The sequence below is a fragment of the Rousettus aegyptiacus genome, unplaced genomic scaffold (genome assembly GCF_014176215.1).
Source record: "Rousettus aegyptiacus isolate mRouAeg1 unplaced genomic scaffold, mRouAeg1.p scaffold_m13_p_5, whole genome shotgun sequence".
NCBI classification, from domain to species: Eukaryota; Metazoa; Chordata; class Mammalia; order Chiroptera; family Pteropodidae; genus Rousettus; species Rousettus aegyptiacus.
In genome coordinates, this window is record NW_023416308.1 from 17,025,407 (window position 1) to 17,048,543 (window position 23,137).

The 23,137-nt window shown below is 40.1% G+C and overlaps 1 protein-coding gene across 6 annotated transcripts in view; it reads right to left on the minus strand.

Annotated features, from left to right (window-relative positions):
• Positions 1–23,137, minus strand: part of NF2 (neurofibromin 2) — a 69,698-nt gene that overhangs the window by 19,010 nt on the left and 27,551 nt on the right. For all 6 annotated transcript variants that reach the window (XM_036220421.1, XM_036220420.1, XM_016164323.2 and 3 more), the window contains 9 exons: positions 22,618–22,701; positions 15,019–15,087; positions 14,090–14,172; positions 12,111–12,186; positions 9,631–9,765; positions 6,342–6,416; positions 4,497–4,610; positions 1,908–2,030; positions 980–1,197 (listed from right to left, as the gene is read on the minus strand). In XM_036220421.1, coding sequence (XP_036076314.1) covers positions 980–1,197; positions 1,908–2,030; positions 4,497–4,610; positions 6,342–6,416; positions 9,631–9,765; positions 12,111–12,186; positions 14,090–14,172; positions 15,019–15,087; positions 22,618–22,701 — 977 coding nt within the window. The remainder of the gene's footprint in view (positions 1–979; positions 1,198–1,907; positions 2,031–4,496; positions 4,611–6,341; positions 6,417–9,630; positions 9,766–12,110; positions 12,187–14,089; positions 14,173–15,018; positions 15,088–22,617; positions 22,702–23,137) is intronic.

The following is a 23,137-nucleotide window of genomic DNA, read 5'->3' on the forward strand; positions in this document are numbered from 1 at the left end:
TCTTACATTGGATCACAAAGGAAAGTGAAAGATCTGACTGTTCATAGCTCCCAAGTAGAACTGCAGGCCAATGGTCAAGCTCCTCAGGCACCATCCCTGAGGGCCTCACAACATGGTGCAGTTCCTTGCCCTGCAGAACAGAGGACCTAAACCAACACGCATCACTCACAGGGTAAGTGACCCGAACACAGAAAAAAAAGCAGCCTGGGACAGGGCAGGAAACAAGAAACAATATTCTCAGAATAGCATGCAAAAAATAGGGAGGAAAAATGTAGTGATTGCACCTTGGTAGCAAAAAGCCAAATTCAAATGTTCTAAATCAAAAGAGCCAAATGTTGTGGGGAACGTGCCAATGTTTATCTGAAAGCTGCAGGACCAGAACAATTCAGAGCCTAGAAAAGTATAGATGGCAGAACCATCCTTCAACCTAGTTGTGAGCTGGGACATCCTAGCCACAGAGAGGACTGTGGTGCTCCCCTCCCACCTGCCTCAGGAAGGAGCCTCAGCACCAAAGAAGGGCTGCAGGTAACTGATACCTAGTTGCTGCGTTAAAGGTAAATAGCCGCTGTCTCTCCACATGCCCCCTAAATAAAAAGGGAAAGGAACCACATTGTTTAAATGTAAGAAGAATCTTCTTACATCTCCTTGGCTAAAAGCAGTCTGTGGACATTTTTGATCGTTTTCCTACAAACAGTTATCAGAAGGATAGGGGCTTATCACAAAGGCACAAGCATGACCAGAGGTCCACTCAACAAGAAAACTGTGTTCTTGTGTTCCTTCTGCTAGCTCCAGCCACAAAATCAGATTAAGCACCAGTCCCCACCAAACTATCAAAATAGGAGCCTCCTCCCTGCCCCAGAAGATGGAGAAGCAGCTTGAGGACAGCTGCAGTCAAGCTCTGCCTCAGGGCAGTGTTAGGAGTGACCAGCCCCTGGCCTGGGCCTTAGTACTCAGGATCCATCACCCCTCCACTTCTGACCTCCTCTCTGATTCCTCGGCCATCTTCAGTGCCAGCACCTCGGCCTCTAGCACCTTCTGCTCCATTAGACGTTTCTCTTCCTCTGTCCGAATAGCTGTGGCCTTGATACGCTGCATTTCCTGTTCGGCCTCTGCGGCCTTCTGTGCTAGGAGTTTTGCCTCCTCCTCAGTGATTTGGGCCTTTTCCGCCAACAGGTCCGCCGTCTCCTCAGATCGCATCTGCAGAGAAGAGCACTGTCAGCTGGAGTGGGAATCGTGGGCCTATTATCCCACCAGACCTGACCTCACACACTCAAATCAGCAAGAACCAGTCTCAGATTCTTTGGGGCCCTGCCACTGAGTGCCCCCTCAGATGACACTATGGCAACAGATGTCAAGTCACACCTCTCATCTTTTCAGAAGGGCCCTCCAGGTTCCATTCATAGGGAGTAAAAAGAAAACACCTTTTGGAGTACCTACTTGAGTGGAGGCTTATGTTTTATGAGGGAGAAAACCAACTTAACTCTGTTCTTTTTTCCCTTTACAGTGGTTCCAAACCAGTGGAGACTTTGCCACCTGGGGGATTTATAATGAGGTCTGGAGACATTTTTGATTGTTACAAATGAGAGATGAGGTGGTGCTACTGGCATCTAGTCAGTAGAGGCCACGGACACTGCTAATATCCTTTAATGACAGGACAGCTCCCGCCAGTAATGCTGAGGCGAGAGGCCTTGCTCTAAAGGCAGTCCACAGTAAAAGTGGGGTTCAGCTACACACAAATTCAACCTAAATCTGCTTCTGCCAACAGAAGTGGGAAAAAAAGGCACTGATTTTTTAAAGGTGAAATGTCAAAGCAAATTTCGCTAATTTGTGGTCCTCAAGAGGTCTACACCAGCAAACTGAGCAAGTCACTGTGTAGCCTCCTGGGACCCAGACCGCTTGGAAATCACCAGTGCTTCGTTGGCCATTGTGGCTTCTTCTTTCATCTGCAGCAGCCTTCTCTCCAACTCGTCCCTTGTGCGTTCAGCCTCCTCCCTCATCTGCTTCTCTCGAGCGAGGCGCTGCCGCTCCATCTGGGGGTGGGGGTGAAAGCAGTCACTCAGTCATGGGGCTCATGACCTAAGGTGCCACAGGGATCCAAGAATGCCTACTGTCCAGGGTCTACCTTTTGGGGACTCTTCTCTTCTGGTAGCCAGTGTCATTCTTGTCACCCACCACCGTCTGTCCTTCTAAGTCAACTGCAGAGTTGAAAGCTATGCTCCTTGAAAAAACATCATGTGGTGAACTTACAAATGAACCAATCAAACGACAGAAAAATCAAGCCCAGTCTCTAACTGGATTGAAGTGGGCATTCTTACATGCTATGTGCTGAAAGAGCCACCTTGCCCAAATCCTTTTTTGTTGGGAGACCTCGCACAGCTCTGCCCTGCTGGTTTCTCCTCCCTGAGATGGAGCCTCAGAAACAGACAGCTTTCTTATCTGGTTGGATGAGCCACACTTGCCATTTCTAATCTACACAGACCCTTCCCACACCTCTAATTCTATCAACAATAGTTCTATTCTTGCCTGTGATCCATGGAAAAGATGGAATCATTCTGTGTGATACATCAATAGCTCACACATTGTATTTCACAGGGGGAAGCTGCAGCAGCTACAGCACAGACTCTCAGCCTCACCAGAGGCAACTCCTGAGCCAGGCCTGTGACAGGAGGGAGCCAGGCAGGGAGCACAGCCCCCCTGTCCTTAAGGCACCAGTACAAAGCTGCCACCACCTCCCTTGCCTTCTGGATCACTGTATTAATTGGGCCACATGCCGAGCTTAATAAGGCAAACAAGCACAGGACAAATGCTATTCTCTGTGATCCTACAGTACTCAGTGAATTCAGAAGGAGAAGCCAGAAGTGACCACTGCACTATTATCTTCCTTAAATAATTAAAGCACATTTCATTATTTCTTGCTTCAATCTTCTCCCCAAACACAAGATTTCTAAGACTGCTGCTTTTTCTAAATACTAAGCCAAAAAAATAAATGCTTTGGATCTCGAAGGAATAATGCAAAGACAAGCAATAAAATACTGTAAATTCTTCTCCAATTTTTCTCTTGCAGGTCAATGAAAAGCTTGGCCAATTTGTTCTCTAATTTCTATCATATTACTATTTCCACTTGAAAAAAAGCCCAGGTACTCCCCTGCCATTCTCAGCACTACACTTTCCTTGAGACCTCCACCCTGATAATGGACCTCCCATTTGCAAAGCAGTTTAAGCTACAAAGACTTTCAAGTTCAATATGTCTTTTGATCTGATACAGAGAAAGGTATCATTAGCTCCCTATGACAGATGAGAAAACTCAGGTCTGGAAGGTAGTCGTTTACTAGCATCATATACTAAATTTTACTTCTGGCTCCAAGGTCAGTGTCTGTACAGGGGGCACAGAGCCCCTGATCCACAGTTGCCAGATACCAGGGACGTGCCCCTGCTGTTCCACAGGCAGTGTAGGTCTGGCGTCGGTTCGCGCTATTCTCTGCCACAGCCCGGAAGCCACACTCTCCTTGCCATTTTCAGATCTCTCACTTCTAAGCTTTGCTCTACTGAAAAAGAGGTCAGAGGGGGCTCTTCTGATAGTTGCTACTATTGCCCTGTGCTGGCTGGGGAGCATTTCTTTGCCCAACAAAACCCACTGTACCACCCCCAAAGCATCCCAAAGAGCACATCTATGGCCTGTCAACTCAGAAAGTAAAGAAATGGAGAGCTGAAAGCACAGGATCAAACTGGGTATTTTACTCTGAAAATCAGGGCTGGGAGCCAGCCTCACTGGAGTATCCAAATCAGAGAGAGCTGGACACAGACTAATTATTACACCTCTTAGCCTACAAGTCCTGAGGGCAGCCACCTGCAGCTGCTGCTACTCTATCTAATAGTTCGCTCAAAACCACAATTAACATTCTCAGCAGCGAGGTTCACATTAGTTGTGTGGATTTCAGTGAGTCGAAAAGGTCTATGAGTAGAAAACAATGATGCAGATCGTCCAGTCTGCTGATATGCACTCCCCGGCATCTCCCATGGTGGGTGATGTACCGCCGGGGCTGACCTATGGTGGGGAAGTGCAGCCAGAGTCTAATTAGCATTCCAGCAGCAGGCACGGAAATACTGCCATGCATTCTATCACCATCTAATTAGAAAAGAAGGCCAGGCAAAGGAGACAGGCAGTCAAAAAGAAAGCAAGCTTAGCTAGATGGATGAGAGATTAATGGATGGATAAATACATGCAGGCTTGAGTATCTCTTTCCATTTTACTTACTTCACTTCAGTGGAAAAATAACTAGAAACCTTTCTTTTAAACATGCTATTAAAGGTTATTCCTCATTTCCAGAGCTGATACCCCACCAGCTGGGCATCAGCTAAGAAAGATCCAAAAGTGATCAAATGAGAGTAGGCACGTCTGTGACCAAACGACTCCAGTCAGCCCATAACCACTCCTTACCTCCCAGGCCGAGACCACCAAGTGGTGACAATACCAGTTCAAACACAGTCTTACTCACCTGCTTTCTAGCTTTTTCCTCCCTGGCCTGGGCTTTCATCTGTTGAACTTCCAAAGAATCAGCTTTCCTTCTCCTCATAAAAAGGTCATGGTTCCCGATACACAGCTGAAGAATCTATGGCCATGGAAGCAGGAGAAATGTTAAACCCACAAATTTACTTCATTGCCCACAGCTCAGCGACACTACAACATCTTGGGCTGAGAGCTCTGTGGGCAGCAGAAGCCTAAAGAGAAAAGTGTAGGGTAAAACGCCAAAGCCCTAATGGCCTCTAGGGCTCTCAGCTCTGCAGATAGCAAAATGAAGGTGCCTCAGAGAAGCCGGGAGCAAAAAGCACAAGTGAAGAGAGAAACAAAAGACACTTCAGGATGTCTTCGGATGCACCTCACTCTAAGTCAAGATATGTCTCTGTAGATCAGGGAGAAGGAAAGCTCACTCAATAGGGTAGGACAACAGGTTATTCATGCACAAAAAAATAAGTTGGATCCCTCCCTTAAACCAATGCAACAATCAATTCTAGAGGGATTAAAAACTTAGATGTGAAGATTGAGCACCTAAAACTTTTAGAAGGGAACAGAGAAGAACATCTTTATGATCATAAGATAAGGAAAGATGTCAGACAAGATAGAAATGATTAAGGAAAAGATGCATACATTTTTCTACATTAAAATTAAAATTTTTTTCTTTGTCAAGACAATATTTAAAAAAGAGGAAAACTAAACCACAAACTGGGAGAAGAAATAACCAATAAAGAAAAACAACCTAAGAGAAAAATGGCCAAAAGATACAAAACAAGTATTTGACAGAAGAGACAATAAGATTGGCCAATAAATATACAAAAAGGTGTTCGACCTTGTTAGTATATATAAAGATGCAAATTAATACGACACTGAGATACCACCATATATGCACAAGATGGGCAAACATTTTAAAAGACTGATAATTCTTTTGTTGAGGATATCAAGCAAAAGGAAGTCTCATCCGCTGCTGTTGCATTTGTAAATTAATTCACTTTCCTTGGAAAAGAATGTGGCATAGTCTTAAATTTGGACATACACTACAGCCCTGAACTCGTAGGGCTCTATATACACTTTCTCTAGACTCTAGAAAAAATATTGCCCATGTGCACCAGGAGGCAGATATGAAAATGTTCTTAATAGTCTTGTTAAAATGGCACAGAAGTGGAAAGCATTTAATTATCCATTAATAAGAGAATGAAAAAAAAATATATATATATATATTTATTCACACCCATATAATGAAATACTATACAGCAGTAAAAATGAAGGTATCCTATCTTTAAACATTGACAGATAAATCTCAAAAAATTATGTCTAAAAATAGCAAGAGACAGAGAATACAGTTGATAGCATATACATTAATTTCAGAAACATATAAAACAATAATATATTCATTTTGCCACATGAGAAATAAAGTTCTGATGAAAAGCAAGGGGATAATGAGCATATAGCTCAGAATAATGATCGCCCTAGGGGAGGAGAGAGGGGGAGACTAGGTAACATGAGGGGTTTCAACAGTATTGGGGGTGTGCTATTTCTTAAAGCTGGGTAGTGGGTACTTAGATATTTATTTCTGTCATCCTTTATACCTTATATATACCTATACTTTAACATTTAAAGAAATAATTTTTAAAAATTCTTCACCCTAAAATTTAGGTTTGACTCTTTATATTACGCTAAAAAGAGTTTCAAGACCTATCAGAAAAGCATGTACAAAGTGAACTATCATTCTGCACTTCACAAGGTAACACTGATAACTCTTTCAAAAGGGCATTTGATTTCTCAGAAAAACTAGTTATCAGTAATAAAAACCAGGATCTCAACTTACCAGCTTATTAACACGAAGCTTTGAGGAATTAAACTTAAAGACATCAATTTTCTTATCCAACGGTTTAATAGTAAACTGAAAGAAAGAAGCAGAGAACAGTTCCAATTTGACAGCCTAGAATGTTACCAATTGAGAAATGTCACAAAAGCAGCAACCACTCTGGCAAAGATCCAGCCTTTTCCTGGCTTCCTGGGGCCCAGACACTAAACCACAGTGAATTATAAGCATCTAGGGCTCTAAGTCTAGGGCTGTGGAAGTCCAGGGTCTTGGAATGTGTGCTCTAGACACCATCTTAGGCTTAGAAAACTGAAATTCAAACACTTGACAGGTCCACCCTTCAGGCAACATTGGGAGGGCCACCCCGGAGCCTAAGGCACAGCCCTGACTTTAGGAGGCTTTAGTTAGAATTAGACTAATAACAGTCAATTACTCAAGAAATTATATCAGATATTAATGCCTCATTGGATGGCACAAATCCTGTGGTGTTCAGAGTAGATCTATCATTAGCAGGAGGGAACTTAAGCTGGTCTTAGAAGTTAAAAGGTAGGATGGAAGGGCATTCTGGACAGGGTAAGCAATAGAAATAAGACAGAGATGGTGAAATGAACTCTGTGTGTGTGTGTGTGTGTGTGTGTGTGTGTCTGTCTGTCTTGCCATTATTCATTATTCTCTCTTTGATGACTAAAATAATACCATGGGTTTAGACTGGGAGAAAGGCAGGGGTGGGCTGGAAGTGGTGAGGTGGGTTGGGAGTAGACACTCAGAGGGGTTTAGAATTGATGTGACAGTATACAGTGAGTCACTCCAGGTTTTTGAACATGGGGATTATTGATGAAAGCTGATAACAGAAGGAACACAGTAAAGTGTGAAGATGAATGAACTATAGTGGATGAGGAAAACAGTTCCTGAAATCAAAGGGGAGAGAAAGAGGAACGATATGGACATGTTGGTAGCTTAGTGGGAGAACCTGGGGCAAGACCACTAGGCAGGGCAGCATATAAAGAATAAATGGCAACTGCTGTTCTCAGCTATTCCTGATGAGACCAGACAGATTCTAGGTTTCAAAGATGCACTTAAAAAGGAGATACTCATTCCTGAAAAAGACTTGTTAAGCAGATAAATATGTTTGGGAAGATATATTCTTGGGTATTTCTTTCTCACGTTATACTGTCCAACAAGGGGTAAGCACGATGAAGGCAGAAAATGGTCCCATATATTAGCTTTTGGTCAAGTTAACTTAGGTTGCTATTCGTGAGTTTCATGAGCTTATTTTTGGCCTTGCTGTCAAATCCCAGAGCTGTCAGCAGGAAACCACAACTAGTAGGGAAACCGCAGGCTCTGCGCCAGGCCAGGGTGCGCACAAAGAATCAATGGATCACTTAAAATATACCAACATTTCTGTTTTGACAGCACAGCTGTCATACATAACTACTAAGACTACTTCCTATTATGCCAAGTCAGCTTGGGGTCCTCTTACTGTGCAAGTTATTGACGTGAAGGAACATGATGGCACCTTGCCCCTGGAGAAGGTATATCAGAGTTTATTGTGTCAGGCCCTACTAGGGGAGACTTTAATCCTTGGGTTTTGTGAAAAACAAATGTTTTGGGAGACTTCTGCACACAAATTGGTGGATGTGCGGTAAACAGACTTTATAAAATTAGAAATGAAAAACTACCATACCATGCACACCTACTGCTTAAAGTCATCTGGAGCTTTCAATTTAAGTACTTTAAAAAATAAATACCTAAATGCTCATCTCCTGGGCTACTTACAAAAATTTGAAAGCCAGACTGTTTTGAGTAAGAAGCTCAATCTGTCTCATCAAGCATGGTCGAGTAAATATCAATCATGTATTAGAAACCAGGGGCCTGGTGTTCTTTTCCTTAGATTGCTATGAGGAAAGAGAAAAGAGTAAATCTGCTCAGCGTTGGGGGCTCTGCAGACAACACCATGAGCCATCGCCGTCACCTACTCTGCACTCAGCGTCTTGGCTGTGCAGGCACCAGCATGTCACTGAGCACTGTCCGGGCCTGCCCTCCTCTGCCTTGTGCCCTGGGCCCTCAAGAATCATCCTCTGTGCCCCCAGAAAAGGAGAAGACATGGTTTCAGGGAACCTGGAGCTCAGCCCCTGAAATTCCACTCACTAGACACAGGTCACTTGGTCCCTCTACATCTCTGCTCCCTGATGTGACACAGACAACCAAGACATGCCATCTACTTACAGCAGCATTCTTGTGAGGACTGAAAGTGCTTGTAAGTGGAAAAGCACTAAATTACCATCACCTTCGTCGTCGGTCCCTCACACTGCAGTTATGTACCACAGCAGCCCAATCATTACTTGAATATAACTTCCTTGAGGGCCGAGACAGGATTTTCTACATGTTTCTTTCCCTTAATAAACCTAACATAAAGCAGATGCTCAATTATTCCTTTAAAATTAACAAAGAATGAATGAGTGAAGAAAGAAACATAGGATTATAGTATCTGAGGAAAGGTCACCATCTTGTATAGAAATATTTGAATTCTAATTTCGAGTGTTCATCTAAGTCATTTAAACTTGATTATTCTCAAATTCTTATAAGAAGGTTAGCCTAATATCATTATATCACTGCTGATATATATATACACATACACATAATATGGACATACACACAAACACATCCCCACATGAATCGAGCACTGCACACAGAGAGAAGGTTTAACATATACCACGCTTAAAATATAGAATTTCTCACCAGAAATAGAAAGCCAAGTAGTGAGAAAAGTTACTTTTTGGTTTATTTACTGTTCTTTGAGGTTTAGTCCTGATAGGCTGAGTTTCCCAGGCTCCTGTTAGTCAGTAGTGGGTGAGAGGGGAAATTAGTGATGCTATTTGAAAACAGGATGCCAATACTGTTCTCTAAATACTATAAAAATCAACAACTAAAAACCCAAAGCCTGGGAGTTAGAGCAGCGGTCCCCAAACTTTTTGGCACCAAAGACTGGTGCTCCTATAAGAATCTAATGCCTGATGATCTGAGGTGGAGCTGAGGCAGTGATGCTAATGCTAGGGAGTGGCTGCAAATACAGACCAAGCTTCACTAGCCTGCCCACTGCTCATCTCATGCTGTGCAGCTTGGTTCCTAACAGGCCACAGACCATACTGGCCTCAGGGGATGGGGACCTCGGAGTTGGAGGACTTTCCTGATAACAGCAGAACTCTGACTGGGGACACTATAGCAAGGAGAAGAGATAGGGAAAGTCTTTCTGCTGGACCACAGATGCAGCTGCAGTACAGACAGATCCTACCTCCTTGTCACTGTACGAGATGTTTCGGATTTCATTCCACGGGAAGGAGATCTTGGGGGTCAGCCTGTTCTCAGGGTCATAGATGTGAAGCCCCAGAGCATCCACTCCAAGCAGCAGCTCTGTGCCCTTTTTATTCTGTAGATTAGACAAAGAACAGCCACTGTCAGCTCTAGCTGAGGCTCAAGATTTTATTCAACTCTTGAAAAGACCTGGCACACACTGTTACATATGACAAGTTTCAACAGGCCCCAACAGAAATCACAGCTGTCTAATAACCCAGGGGACCTCCTGCTTCCTGAATTGGGGCAGGCAGAGAGAAAACTATACAGTTATTATTACCCATGTGTCCTGTAGAGAGACCAGTGAAGGCTCCTGTCACTGGTTTGATGGATAAAGTAGCGGCAATCTATTTGTTATTAACCTCTAATTAAATAACCACATTATAACAGATGTAAAATAAAAACCTGTAAGATTAATCATTCATGTTAAACAAACAAACAAAAAAAGACTGTTGGACTACCAGAAAGTAAACTCTAAGCGCTGGGATTAGATAGTATTAGCGCATGTTAAAACATATGTTGGGAAAATATATCAAAAAGCATTATTTATAAATTATATCTCAATAAAATTGTATAAAAATTTTAATTGATTAACTGTATATACGCTATACCTCTGATACAGTATATATGATACTAAGTGCAGTCCTGGTCAGCAGTCAGAACAGCCAAAGGGTAAGCAGGTCACCGATCCAATTGTGGACCTGGAGGCCACATCTTCATGCTAAAGGCCCATCCACCTGCTCTGTGGTCTGGCCTTTGTGTGACAGTAGAAGGAAGCTCCCTGCACAAGGACCTAAAACACCTGACCCCTTGCTGACAACAATATGATTGAACAAGACTCAAGGGCAGGAAAACAGATCTGTAATCTGAGAAGGTGCTTTGACTGTGATGAGAAGCACCAACCTAACAGCAGGTGTCAGATGGAGAAATGAGTGCTCCAAGATACATTTTTTTCCTCCTTCTAACACCCTGAAGTCAGGTGTTATTACCAAACCTTGAGAGAGATACCTCTGTGAGTCGGCAAAGCTCTTAAAAATACATACTGTGTTAACACAAGCGAGGCTTTGTACTTTTAAAATCTATGGTATATTTTGGAAAAATATATTTCATTATTTTTCTGACTAGTTAAAAGAGGATTCCACCTTCTTCTGCCTTCTGTCATTATGACTCCAACATTTCAGAGAGAGATGGGAACTCAAGAAGCCCTTTTTTTAATTGTTTTAAGCATATATTTTCCTTAGTAGATAGTGAAATCTCAGAAACTTTAACCCAAAAGACACTTAATTATCCATCAGCTTTGTCTACTGTATAATACAAGAAACACACACACAAAATAATATCTGACTGCTATAGAAATATTCCCTAATACAAAACTGTTTCTCTAAGGACTATAAAGTGCTAGTTTTCTAGAATCTAGGTAGTAGGTATATGGGGCAGGAGGAGTTGTGTTGACAAAACCACAGAAATGTGTTAAATTAGTCTGACTTTAAAGAAACCTAACAATTAGCAAATTAATAAAACTTTAGAAAATAACTTTCTGAAATGTTATGGAAAACCTTTTGGGCACTTGTTTACCATATGAAATAACACAACTTATCAGTGTGTCTTATGAGCAAAGTAATCCATTAAAAAAATCTGTATTTAGAAAACTAATTCAAGTTGATAGCTATCCTAGAATATTTAAAATACGTTTCAATTTACTCAAATTTAATATACAATTTATAAGGACCCAAAAAATGAAAGAAAACTATACGGGATTATTAAGGTGGACTGCTGTGGATGGTTGTTTTAAATTAACATCTACTCATCTACAGTTTGGAGCCAGCAATGAAACACTTAGCAAATTCGCATGAATTCGTTTGGAAGGAGCTGTCTACCAGCTGCATCCAGCAGGGGACCCTTGGGAGAAAGACTGGAAAGGCCCGACCTGGGCTGAAAACAAATGCCTTATCTGATGCAGAAGCAATGTGCTCCCAGAGGACAATGACTCTTAATGGTCTAAACAGAAAACCAATTAGCCTGTTAGTGAGAACAAGAGTCACCACCCAAACAAATCAGTAATCTATAAAAGCAGCTTTACTCTTCTTGTGCCCCCGGGGGAAAAAAATACTTACTGGAGCCCCCTGGAGATCTCACTGAAGCCAGAAATAATCAAATGTTACACTCTGTAGCATTCAAACAGGTTTATGCTGAGCGGAGGACCAGCCCCAAGACACGCCCCCAGCCCCAGGCTCAAGTGACACTTAATTACCAAGGATCTAATTGAAGTCCCAGAATAGAAAGTGAAGCTAAAAGACCCTCTCCCTTTTCTTCTCTTCTTCACCACTGAACCGTTAAAGTGTCAACCACCCCAAATGAGGAAGTTGCCCATTTTAGCAGTCTTTGTTTATACACAGGGAACTTGGAGATGCTTCAACACACCCGGATTGCAAAGTAGTTCACTCCATACATCTCCAGGTCCTGAGCTATCTTCAAATATTCCATTTCAGCTTCATCCCTGTGAGGAGAATGAAGGACACTGTTACTGGAGCTAAGTGAGAAAACTGGGGGGGTGGGGGGAGAATGCATGCCAAGCTGAGTGTTTGAACCTGCCAGAAGACATAAGCCAGAGCAGATACTAGGAAAGCTTTTCCCAACCCTGAGTCTATTAAACGCAATAAGGTCAAGCAGAATTCCCCACTCCTATTAAAATAAGAGAACAGATTTATTACAGAGTCTCTTGGCTTCAATTTCATGCTTTGACCTTGATAAATAGTGACACTCATTTTAAGTAATTCAAGAAAAGCACGTGGTATGTTTTCTCCCCTCAAATGGATCTGAATGTTCAAATTTTATTTGTTGTTGCTCTATCTAATTGTGTACCATCTTCACCTAGAAGGTATTAGTAATGAAACAACTCTGTAAGCTATCAGAGAGCTACTTTCCTGATTTTATTCCTTTGGGTGTTGCAGGAGGTTAAGGCAAGAGCTACATGGCTGTAAAACCCAAGCCAGGTCACCTACTTCTAAGTTCTAAGTCAAATTTAAAGTAAGTTCTTGAAGTAGCAATGACTTGCTAAAAAACTCCCAAATAGGTACAGTATTGGAATATTTTAATGCAGATTTCCTTATGACCTTGCCTTCTCTCGCTCTCCTATCTCAAAATGCTTAAAAGAATTTTAAAAATTCAACCTGATAGAATGCCAAGTGTTTGCAAGCAGGTGTAGCAAGTAGAAATTAAACATACTGCTGATATAAATTGGTACAATTACTTCAGAAAATTGACATTATTTGAAATAGCAAAAGACCAGAGACAACTTGACAACCTAGATGTCCATCAACAGGAGAATGGATAAATAATTTGTAGTTTATTAATATACTGGAATTCTACACAGCAAAGAAAATGAAAAACAAAAACTACTGCTACTTGCCACAAACTCAAATCTCATAATATGATGCTGCATTAAAGAAGTGAGACACAAAAAAACCCAAAAACTATGTGACTTTATTTGTATAAAGTTTAAAACAGGCAACACTAATCTAGGGAGTTAGAAATCAGAAGAGAGGTTACTCTTGGGGAGGAAAGAAGGAAAGCGATAGAGGGATCGTGTGCTATGTTGTCACCTGGTATTACATGGTGTTTTCACTTTGTGATAATTCATCGAGTGTTATATTTATGACTTGCCACTTTTCAGTATACAGTTATACTTTTTTAGAAGTTAAAAAAGCGTGTGACAGGAAGTTTGTTTGAAGAGAAAAAAATTTTAAAGGCTAATGAAAAGATGATCAGTTCCTAAAGTGATCATGGAAATGCTCATTAACATTTAAGACACAACTTTTCACCTTTTAGATTATAAATTTTAGATTGGTAAAAATAATGTTAGGAAGAGAATGGTGGGGCAGAGATACTCTCATGCACTGCTGATGGGCATGCAAACAGGTACCGACACCTTTATGGAGGGCAATGTGGTGGCACCTGTCAAAACGCAAAATGCTCACATCCTTTGACTCAGCAACTCTTCTAAATGTATGGGTTGAACTACCCATACATTTATATAACAATACAAGATTGTATATACTGCAGAACATTTTGTAAAAATGAAAATCCTATAGCTACTCTAAATGCCATCAGTAGAGGAATGGACACAAAAGCTACAGGATATCTGTACATTAGAATTCCTAAAATGAAATAAATTACCAATGAATACAGTCGGTCTGTACATCCTGACAGGCAATACATACCCACACCCACTTTCCGTCACACACAAAACTGATGACCACCAGCGTTACTCCCAGCTCTCTTTTCTTTTACATACTTTGGTACTACACTTTGTTCAATGAGTCTATCTTAGTATCGTAGTTCAAAAAAGAAGAAAAAGAAAGCCCATAAAGAAATATAAACTAAAAATGAAACAGCCTTACCTGGCTCGGCCTCGGTGCTCTGCATACCAGGCTGTAATTCTCTCCTCCCACATTTCTGGAGTCATTTGATACAGATTTATTACCTATCAAAAAATAGAGCAAAATAAAAAACCCACACACAAAGAAAGTTTTGGCATTGTTTGCCATTTTATAATTATGTATCATTTTTACAAAACAGCATGGCTATTTTTAAAAAGCTACATACAGGGAGAGCCAGTCTCACGCAGGGGTGGGCGTGTAAACGAGCACCATGCAATGTGAGTTGCAACTTGGAAAGCCACATCATTACTCAGGCCTAGGTGCACCCCTTGCCTGGTAGTGACCTAGACTCTTTCCTGGGCTATACAACCCAGCGGGAGGACCTTGGTCAGTAGCAGTGTGCTAGGGCCAGGCTGTGTGTACTGCTGCCTTCGCCAACAAAGGAGCAGGTAAATTCAGGGAAAGATGAAGAGCAGGACTTTATCACATGACGGATGAGTGGCGCTATAAAATCAGAAGTATCAAAAGGGTGGGAGGACCTGCTTCGGTAGCTAATGAACAAGATGAACAACACTAGAATTAAAAACTACAATGCCTACCCCCAATTCATCTCTTCTATCTACCCCGAGCAGCTGCTAATAGCTCAACTCCCAGGGCTGAACACGTGCTACCCCACATTCCTTCATGGGAATCTCTGATGCCCACCTACCTTAAAAGAAAGGCCCATTTGCAGGCCATGCTAGTCCTGATACCCCCCAACTAATTCCATGAACCTTTGCTTTTTAATATTCTTAACAAAGATTCCACACTCTTTACTCAAGATTGCTTACAAAATATTTATAAAAATGTTCTTGCCATGTACTGCCAATATTCCTTCAAGACCTTCAGTTAGCTTTCTTGTAGACCATTTATCTGCTATGTCTTCCCAAACAGGGAATTTGATTTCTTACCCTTTTTGGAAGCAATTCCTCTTGAGCTAAAAATCCCCGCTTATGTACAGAGGGGTCATAGTCACCGTACTGGAAGGAGAAGAAAGGGAGAGTAAGCAATTGAGATTCGAAAGACAACTATCATTTCTGAACTGACAGACTCAGTCTCATTCCCTCCCAGCTCCCAGCTCCGGGGAGCAATTCAATTCTGATGACAAGTTTAGATTTCAACCTTGCTAGTTTGTTATCCTTGAATGAAAATACAAACCGATTATATCTATGATCAGAGTTGCACAATCCCTATGGGTGATGTGTTAATAAGAATGTGACATTTATATGGAAACAGAGCCATGTTTTCTAACCTGCAAAGAAAGCAGTCACTACCAAACATTAGCTTTTGAAATGACACAACAAAACACAACTGTGAAAGTTGTGATTAGCAAGTTGTGGTAAGAGCTTTACCTACAAATGCTTCTAAGTGGCTGGTAATTGAAACCAATTGCTAAGTGGGAGCTGGGAATAATGCTGGCAATATGTTTAATAACTTTCATTCAAGAGTCTGAAAAATGCTTTGGAAAAATGTGATGTCAACACTGTCATTCGTATTGTATAGACAAAGAAAGAAGTAAAAGGTTAACTGCTTTCCTAAATTTGCAGGGCAAGTCACTAGTGGGGCCAGAAGTGGGCCCTGCATTTTAATGTATTCATCGAGGATAATAACTTGAAGATTTATTTTCTGATTAAAAAAAAAAAAAACAACCTTTTTTTTCTAGGAAACTTAAATCTGACTAGGAAATAATCAAAAAGGAAGGATTTTTTTTTTTTTAAAGAAACAAATCATAAAACATATAGAATATAAAATCAAAGCCTGTCTCTTGTCAATCAGCATTCAGGGCTTTTCTTTTGACCAAAACCAACAAAGCTTGGTATTTTATTATAATCTTTTATCCCTTCAGTCACCAGCATTGGGAAAACAAAGGAAAGGTCAGGCACATGGCTGCTCTACATACCACTAAATCGGGCCATGTCATGGCCCACCCTGTCATTCCTCAACTTAGAGCCTCAAATTGGATTCCTGGTGTGTTTTTCAAATGAAGTCATACACAGAACAACAGACACTTATGAGGTTGGAAGAAGATATTAATCAGCAACTTCAAATTGTATCTCATTCCCACACTACCCTACTATGAAAGCCCCATGAATTAACATTTCTTGTGAATCTCATAATTATCTTGCAGATAGCAGAATGGTATTACATTGTTTTTTGACTGTTAAAGGAATTAATTTTTCAAATTTAAACATTTAAAATATGTCACAGATTTTGTTACCCTCTCTAGGCATTTCTCCATTTAAAAAAAAAACTGAAGGAACCTGGTCTGTCTTAACCTCTGAAAGGCCTGGGAATATAAATCAGTAACCATATGAGCTTTAACGGTATTCTCTCCTGAAGCAGCTGCAGACTGCAGGAAGGAGCCTGGCTCTGGAGTCAGGCTGCTTAAGGTTCAATCCCAGCTCTTTCACTTATTAGCTGTGACCTTGGAAAACTTGTGTCTCAGTTTTCTCATATGTAAAATGGAGATATTAACAGTATTTATCTTGTAGGAATCTTGTGGGGATTAAATGAAAACACAGAAAATTTTTAAAAATATGCTTGACACATAACAGTCAATATATCCTGATGTCAAAAATTCAGGTTGTATCAGCTCTCTGAGTCTGTTTTCTAATTTGTCAAATGAGAGAGATGGTCTTAGAGGATTTCAAAGTAAGGATTCTTGAGTACCTCCCTGAAGTCTCTAACATGCAGCTTCCTCATCTGGAAAGCAAGGGTCGTAATAGCACCTGCCTCAGAGGGTGGTGAGGATAAAGTAAGACAATCCGGAAGCACTTTGCAAAGTGCTTAGCTCATAGTGAATTTCACGTATTATTGTTATCCTCTGCATTGTTTACAATGACACTGGTCACTGGTTGCCTCTCTGATTTTTGAAGGAGTAGGATGCTAAAGAAAGCCCTGTTAGTTGCATTCCCAACCCTCTCAAGAGTGCTGACCAAACTCTAATGCAAAACTAAGCAGATATGCGAAGTTAAAGTTGTAAATTCAGGTTCCAAAGGCTTGTAAGATTTAACGATCCACATTACCATACTGAACTCCCAGCTGCTCCACTGATCATGTAGGTTATATCTGAGCAATGGAGAGGAAGCAAAGACCCTTTTGAAAGAACTTCTCCACTGGACTAACTCCACTTTCAACATTAAAGCCACCTTGATGTATGTGTCTGCTCTTAAATGTCTCTTTAAAAAACAAAAGAAGAAAATCTTCAAGTTGTGGCACTTAATAAATATAAAAGGAAGTCATACCAGCATAGATGGAGATGGCTGTTCATCGTCCTTTTATGTACAGAAGCATTCTGATAATATAACCAGGACTGAATTTCCTGTGAAGCTAATAAAGCTGGGGTTTCAGGTCACTGCATCTAATTTTATATTCATAATTTATATTATTACATTTAAAAGCAACCTTTAAGTTATATGAACTTCAGGCCCCACAAAACCTGGATCCACCCCTAATATAAAGCAAACTGAATTTAAATGCAAAAAAGGAGTTCATCATTTACAGGATTTTTGGAGTCAATTTTTAGATTAAACAGAGGCTTCTTCTGGATATTAAACACTTTTCCTCTGCCTATATGTATAGAAAATTAGATAAGTGCTCTGAATGGGATTTCACAGAACACAAAGATTTGATCAATACATATATGGAATAAATAAGAAGATCCTTACCACATACCAGCCACTAAAATCCGGATGGATTAAAGACTTAAATTAAAAATGAAAATCTATCAAAATACTAGAACAAAGTATAGAAAAACATGTGTATAAAAATAAGTAAAGCCATTCTAAAAGTCACTCAAACCATAAAAAGAAAAAGATTAAGAAGTCTGACATGTAAGAAAAAATAAAAGATTAATACCTATCACACGTAGAGCTCCTATAAATCAATTAGAAAAAAATAAACAATACAGTAGAAAAATGGGCAAGTCATAAACACTTGATTCACAGAAGAAAGAAATACAAGTACCAGTAAATTTATGAAAAGATAGTCCCAATGGTAGTCAAGGAAATGAATACTTTAAAAAATCTATTTTTTCTATCGAATTAACAAAAATGTAAAAGACCGATAACATCCACTGTTGATGAGGATGTGCAAAAACGGGTATTCTCAAACACTGTTCTTAGAAGTTAAATTAAGAAGACACTTACAAAGGGCAATTTGGCCATATCTATTTAATTTTTTTATTGCGATAGAATCTATACACATAATCTTCATCTGTTAAACTCATAATTTAGTGGTTTCCAATATATTCAGAATGTTGTGTAACCATCACCACTGTCTAATCTCAGAATATTTCCATTAGAAAGAAACTCCATACCCGTTAGCAATACGTCCTAGTTTCCTCCTTCCATCCTCTAGCCACCACCAAATATCCTTTGTCTCTATGCGTTTGCCTATTGTGGACATTTCATATAAATAGAATCACACAATATGTGGCCTTCTGTGTCCAGCTTCTTTCACTTAGCATTATTTAAAATTTATATGTTCTTAGCCTTCAACTCAGTTATGCCATTTCCTGGTATCTATCACAGAGCATACTATACGTATGTTCATTTTGAGGATATTCACTGCATCTGTCTAAATAATAGAAAAATAATAGAAAGAAAAACCTAAATATCTATCAATAAAGAAATATTTAAATAACCCACAGTCCCTCCTTTTTATGAAATACTGTTCGGTATTTAAAAAATGAGATGGGTCTATCTGTTCTGAGTTTTAAGTGAAAAGGGTGCATGGTGCAGGAGTTCCTCTACAGTAGCCACTAGAAGTGGAATTTTGCAGCCTGGGGGTGTGGCTACTCCCCTGACTGGCCTCCACCTCACCCAAAGCTCTACAGAGGTTATGTCAACTCACAGTCCCTTCCAGCAAGGAAAGGAACTTAAGCAACTGATTTATTCATCTTTGTCAATCATACAGGTTTGAAATTGTTGAAATTAGAGCAACCTTATTGTTGCTCTAATTTTTCTTTTTCTTGATTACTAGTGAGATTGAGTATCTTTTTCTGTTTTCTTGTTTTCCCTTCTATAAAGTACCTATTGTTTAGATCCTTTGTGACCATTTTTCTGCTGTCTCTTTCTTATAAACTTGAGAGTTCTTTATATGCAGGGATATTTCCGCAATTCTACTTCTAGAAATTTACCTTAAGAGAAAAAAGCTTTTGCATACGTACACAAGGAATCATATTAAAGGATTTTCAGTAAAGCATTGTTTGCAATAGGGGAAAAGTAGAAACTAAACCTACCTCTCCCCCAGAAGAGGATGTAAGAACAAACTAGGTTTATTCATCAATGGCTACTATACAGTAGTTAAAATCAATGAGCTATAGCTACACATACAATAGAGCTATGTCTCAAAATTGATGCCGAGTGGGAGGAAAATATCCTTTTGTACAAGGATATGGAAAAAAAAAGATGAGAAAGTGTAGCACCATTTATATCAACTTTTATCTCCTGGATATTTTTAAGTGAGCCTCCTTCCATCCAACTGATCACTATCCAAAGTGTGAACCTCACAGTGTCTCACCAGGATGACCACCACAGCCTGCTAACAGGTCTCCCTGTTTCCTTGTCTCTCACTCCAATCTGTCCTTCACACAGCCACCAAATGATCTGTCTAAAATATAAACCCTTCACTGGCTCTGCATCACCCACAGGATAAAGTTAAGACCTTTTATGATCTGTCCCCCTGCAGACCGCTCTAGCTTCAACTCTTGCCACTCTCTACCTATACTTTAAATATACTCAACTTAATTGCCTTTAGGCACTCTGTCCCTAATTTGCATCAAAGAGTACTTATTAAGAAACACTAAGCCTCCTCTCTCACCATTCTTTTCTCTCTGAACACTAGGAGTCTGCAGGCCAGCACTGGAAGATAAGTTATATATATTCTCTCCCAAAGTCATTTTTAATAAGAACACATTTCAAACACCAAATTGTCAATAAAAAATCCAACAGGTGGCTTAAAACATTGCAAGATGGTTTGCTGTGTCACGTGAATGGATCAAAACAACCCGGCCCATATTTTTGATTCAAATATAAATCAAACTCTAACCAAGAAATGTGGTTCTTGTTAACTGAACCATGTGATTAATATTTGTATTTATACTTTGAGGGTAATTGTTTCTTTATGCTTTGGAATTAACTGTGTCTATATCATTCAAACAGCTAAACACTATAATGAACACATTTGTGCATAATTACATTCCATGTGTTAATGAGCTCAATTCCCTTTCCCCTCCACACTTTTAAAATTCCTTTGTTTCAGAAGGGTTGTAGAAGAAAACAAACCAATATGATGTACTGAATAGTTTGGACTCAGGTGACCATATAAATGAATCTGGGATTTAGTGAAAGACAGTGTGTGATACCAGAGACTTTGCTCACACGCTAGAGAGTGAGGGGCAAGAACAAAGTGCTGAGTTAGGCAACCAGACACCAGGGTTCTCATCTTAGCTCCACTCTATAGTTCTGTTCTACTTCAAACACTGTCCATCAAGAAGTAGCTACAAATTATATTAAAAAAAAAAAAAGAATAGACAGTATTGTGACTTTAGATAAATTATTACTCCTTTTTTAAGCCTTAAATTCCTCATCTACAAAACAGGCAGAATACTCTTATGCCTTGGCTTACAGAAGAGACTACACTGAGTATCACACAAAATATTCATGTTATATCACTTTGTAAAACTGTAAAACACTACAGGCATGTAAGATCTCATTAATGCTGTAATCAGAGATAGCCTTTTAATATTAAACAGCAGTCCTGGAAACTGGAAGCATGTTATAATAATCCTTAGTTTCCCAAATGCAGACTTAAAGCCATAGATTAGCTTTATTTGTGAGATCCTGAAATTTTACACCAGAAAAAAAACAGAACATTCTTCTCCATATGAACCACATATGCTGTCTGTGAATTACTTTCATCTCTCTAAATTAGTAGGACCCAAATTAGTAGGGCTTTCCTACAGTGAAATCTGTTTAAGCAAACATCTGCTGGTTCCCAGAAAAGTTATTTTTTTCCACGGATGGCCTTTGAATTTGTGGCCCAAAATCTATACAAAGAAAATGTAGCCTTTGAGACGGAAGCCCTTCAAAGAGAGGTAGTGTCCTTGAGAGCCTGGGTCTCCTCTCAGCTGGGGAGAAAGCATGCTAAAAAGGAACTCAGTTCCGGGCCAGGAAGTGCTCAGATTTAATGAGAGTGACAATGACTGCTTCATCACTGTCAGGGTGATACTGATTGAAAGGACACATTTTTCCTGTTATTAATATTCTTAATCAAATCATCAAAGAAAGCATATGTTTTAGTTGAATCAGGCCCATTTTATTTTTTTCAATTACTCATTTTTCTGGGCAGTAGAATAGGGGAAGCACAAAATGTAATCCCAATGCCATGAATTCTGCCCTTAGCTTTACCCCAAGATTGCCTGGATGACCTTGGGCAAATCACTGAAGGCAGACATTTGCTTTAGTGCCTGTATTGTGACAGAGTCAACAACCAACACCTCCTCAGGCCAGTGAATACTCAGCAAATATTAGACCAGTCATCATATGATTACCAATCATCGAATGCCTCTGGTGCTTCTGTCAGTCAGACTAGTATGTACAGACTTTTTTTCCTTCCAAATGACAGATCAGTTACTTCTTGGATTTGTTCTAAAATTGTATTAAGCTCTCCAAAACACAAAAATAGGCTAGGAAATTAAGAGGGTCTTATTATTAACCACTACAGAGAAATGGCATTATGGACACCTTCAACTAAAAAGGAAAATAATAACAAAACATTATGCAAAATCACAAAAAGTAATCAAGGTGCCCTAATTCTAGGCACATCTAATGCTGCAATAAAAGGTAGTGAGCAGAGGGACCAAAAAAAGTGGCAAATGATTGAAGTGGAAATCTGAGGATTGAAGTGGAAGCCTTCTGGGCTGATCCTATAATGGGTCTTATAAAAACAGGACCATCACATAAGATCATTAGTGTCCCTTTCCCATTACTCTCAATCCACAATGATTTCAGCTAACCAGACAGCTCAACTGAGCTCAGTGGGCCAAAGAACCTGCAGTGTACTGCCGGCCCATCAGGGATGGATGAAGCAGGACATTCTCTAGAGTATGGTGAGGTCCCCACACATGGGGCCGCTGGTCTTTAGAAGATGAGTTTCTGCCCTAACCACCATGTTTGGCCCAAAATGGAGACCATAAATTCATTTTTCTGATAAAATAAAAAGAGAAGTTGGTCCAGTAAATGTAAGTACCCACATGTGCACAATGAGATTACAAAGAAAACTCATCGAGCTGTATATTTATTTATACACATATACATACTCTCACAAGATCATACAAAAGTGAGGCAGTGATAGATGGTTCCCCCAATCCACGAGTTCCATAATCTCTTACTTTCTGGAGAAAGTCTCTCTAAAGTCTAGAAAATCCCAAGAAACAGAAAACTGAAGCGATTCCATGACACACATTAATGCCCAGAAAAAAATGCATTTTTCTTCTTTGAGCCTACCTTGGCCTGGACGGCATAAGAAGCCAGGAGCACAGAAGCCTCAGGAGGGCAGTAGATCTTTTCATCTAAAATCTGCTTCTTTACCTAAAACAGGCAATAAGAGAGACATGATACTGTATGCGTGGAAATGAGCTGTGCAGGCTGGTCACAGCAGATGGCTACAGGGTGTTCTCATAAGGGCTGCCAAACCAGCCTGCTAATGATTTTCTGACAAAGGGTACAATTTTTTTACTGCCGCAGACAGGTTGGAAGTTCAGTCACTGAGAAGTTATTGGTAAGATGGTCATGCATAAAAGCCCCTTATTCCTTCTGTTCATGATCAAATGCTGGAGAGGGAAAACAATCTTCACGGTTAAAACAATAAGTAACATCTAGGTTGTGACAGAGGAGAGCTGTGAACTTGAGAAGTGTCAGGAGCAGCTCTGGTGGTGACTGCAGCCTCGGCCCCTGCTGAGCACATACAGCACAGAGGAAATGGAGTCTACTTTTAAGTCTTAACACAAGACAATAGTCAGCAAGG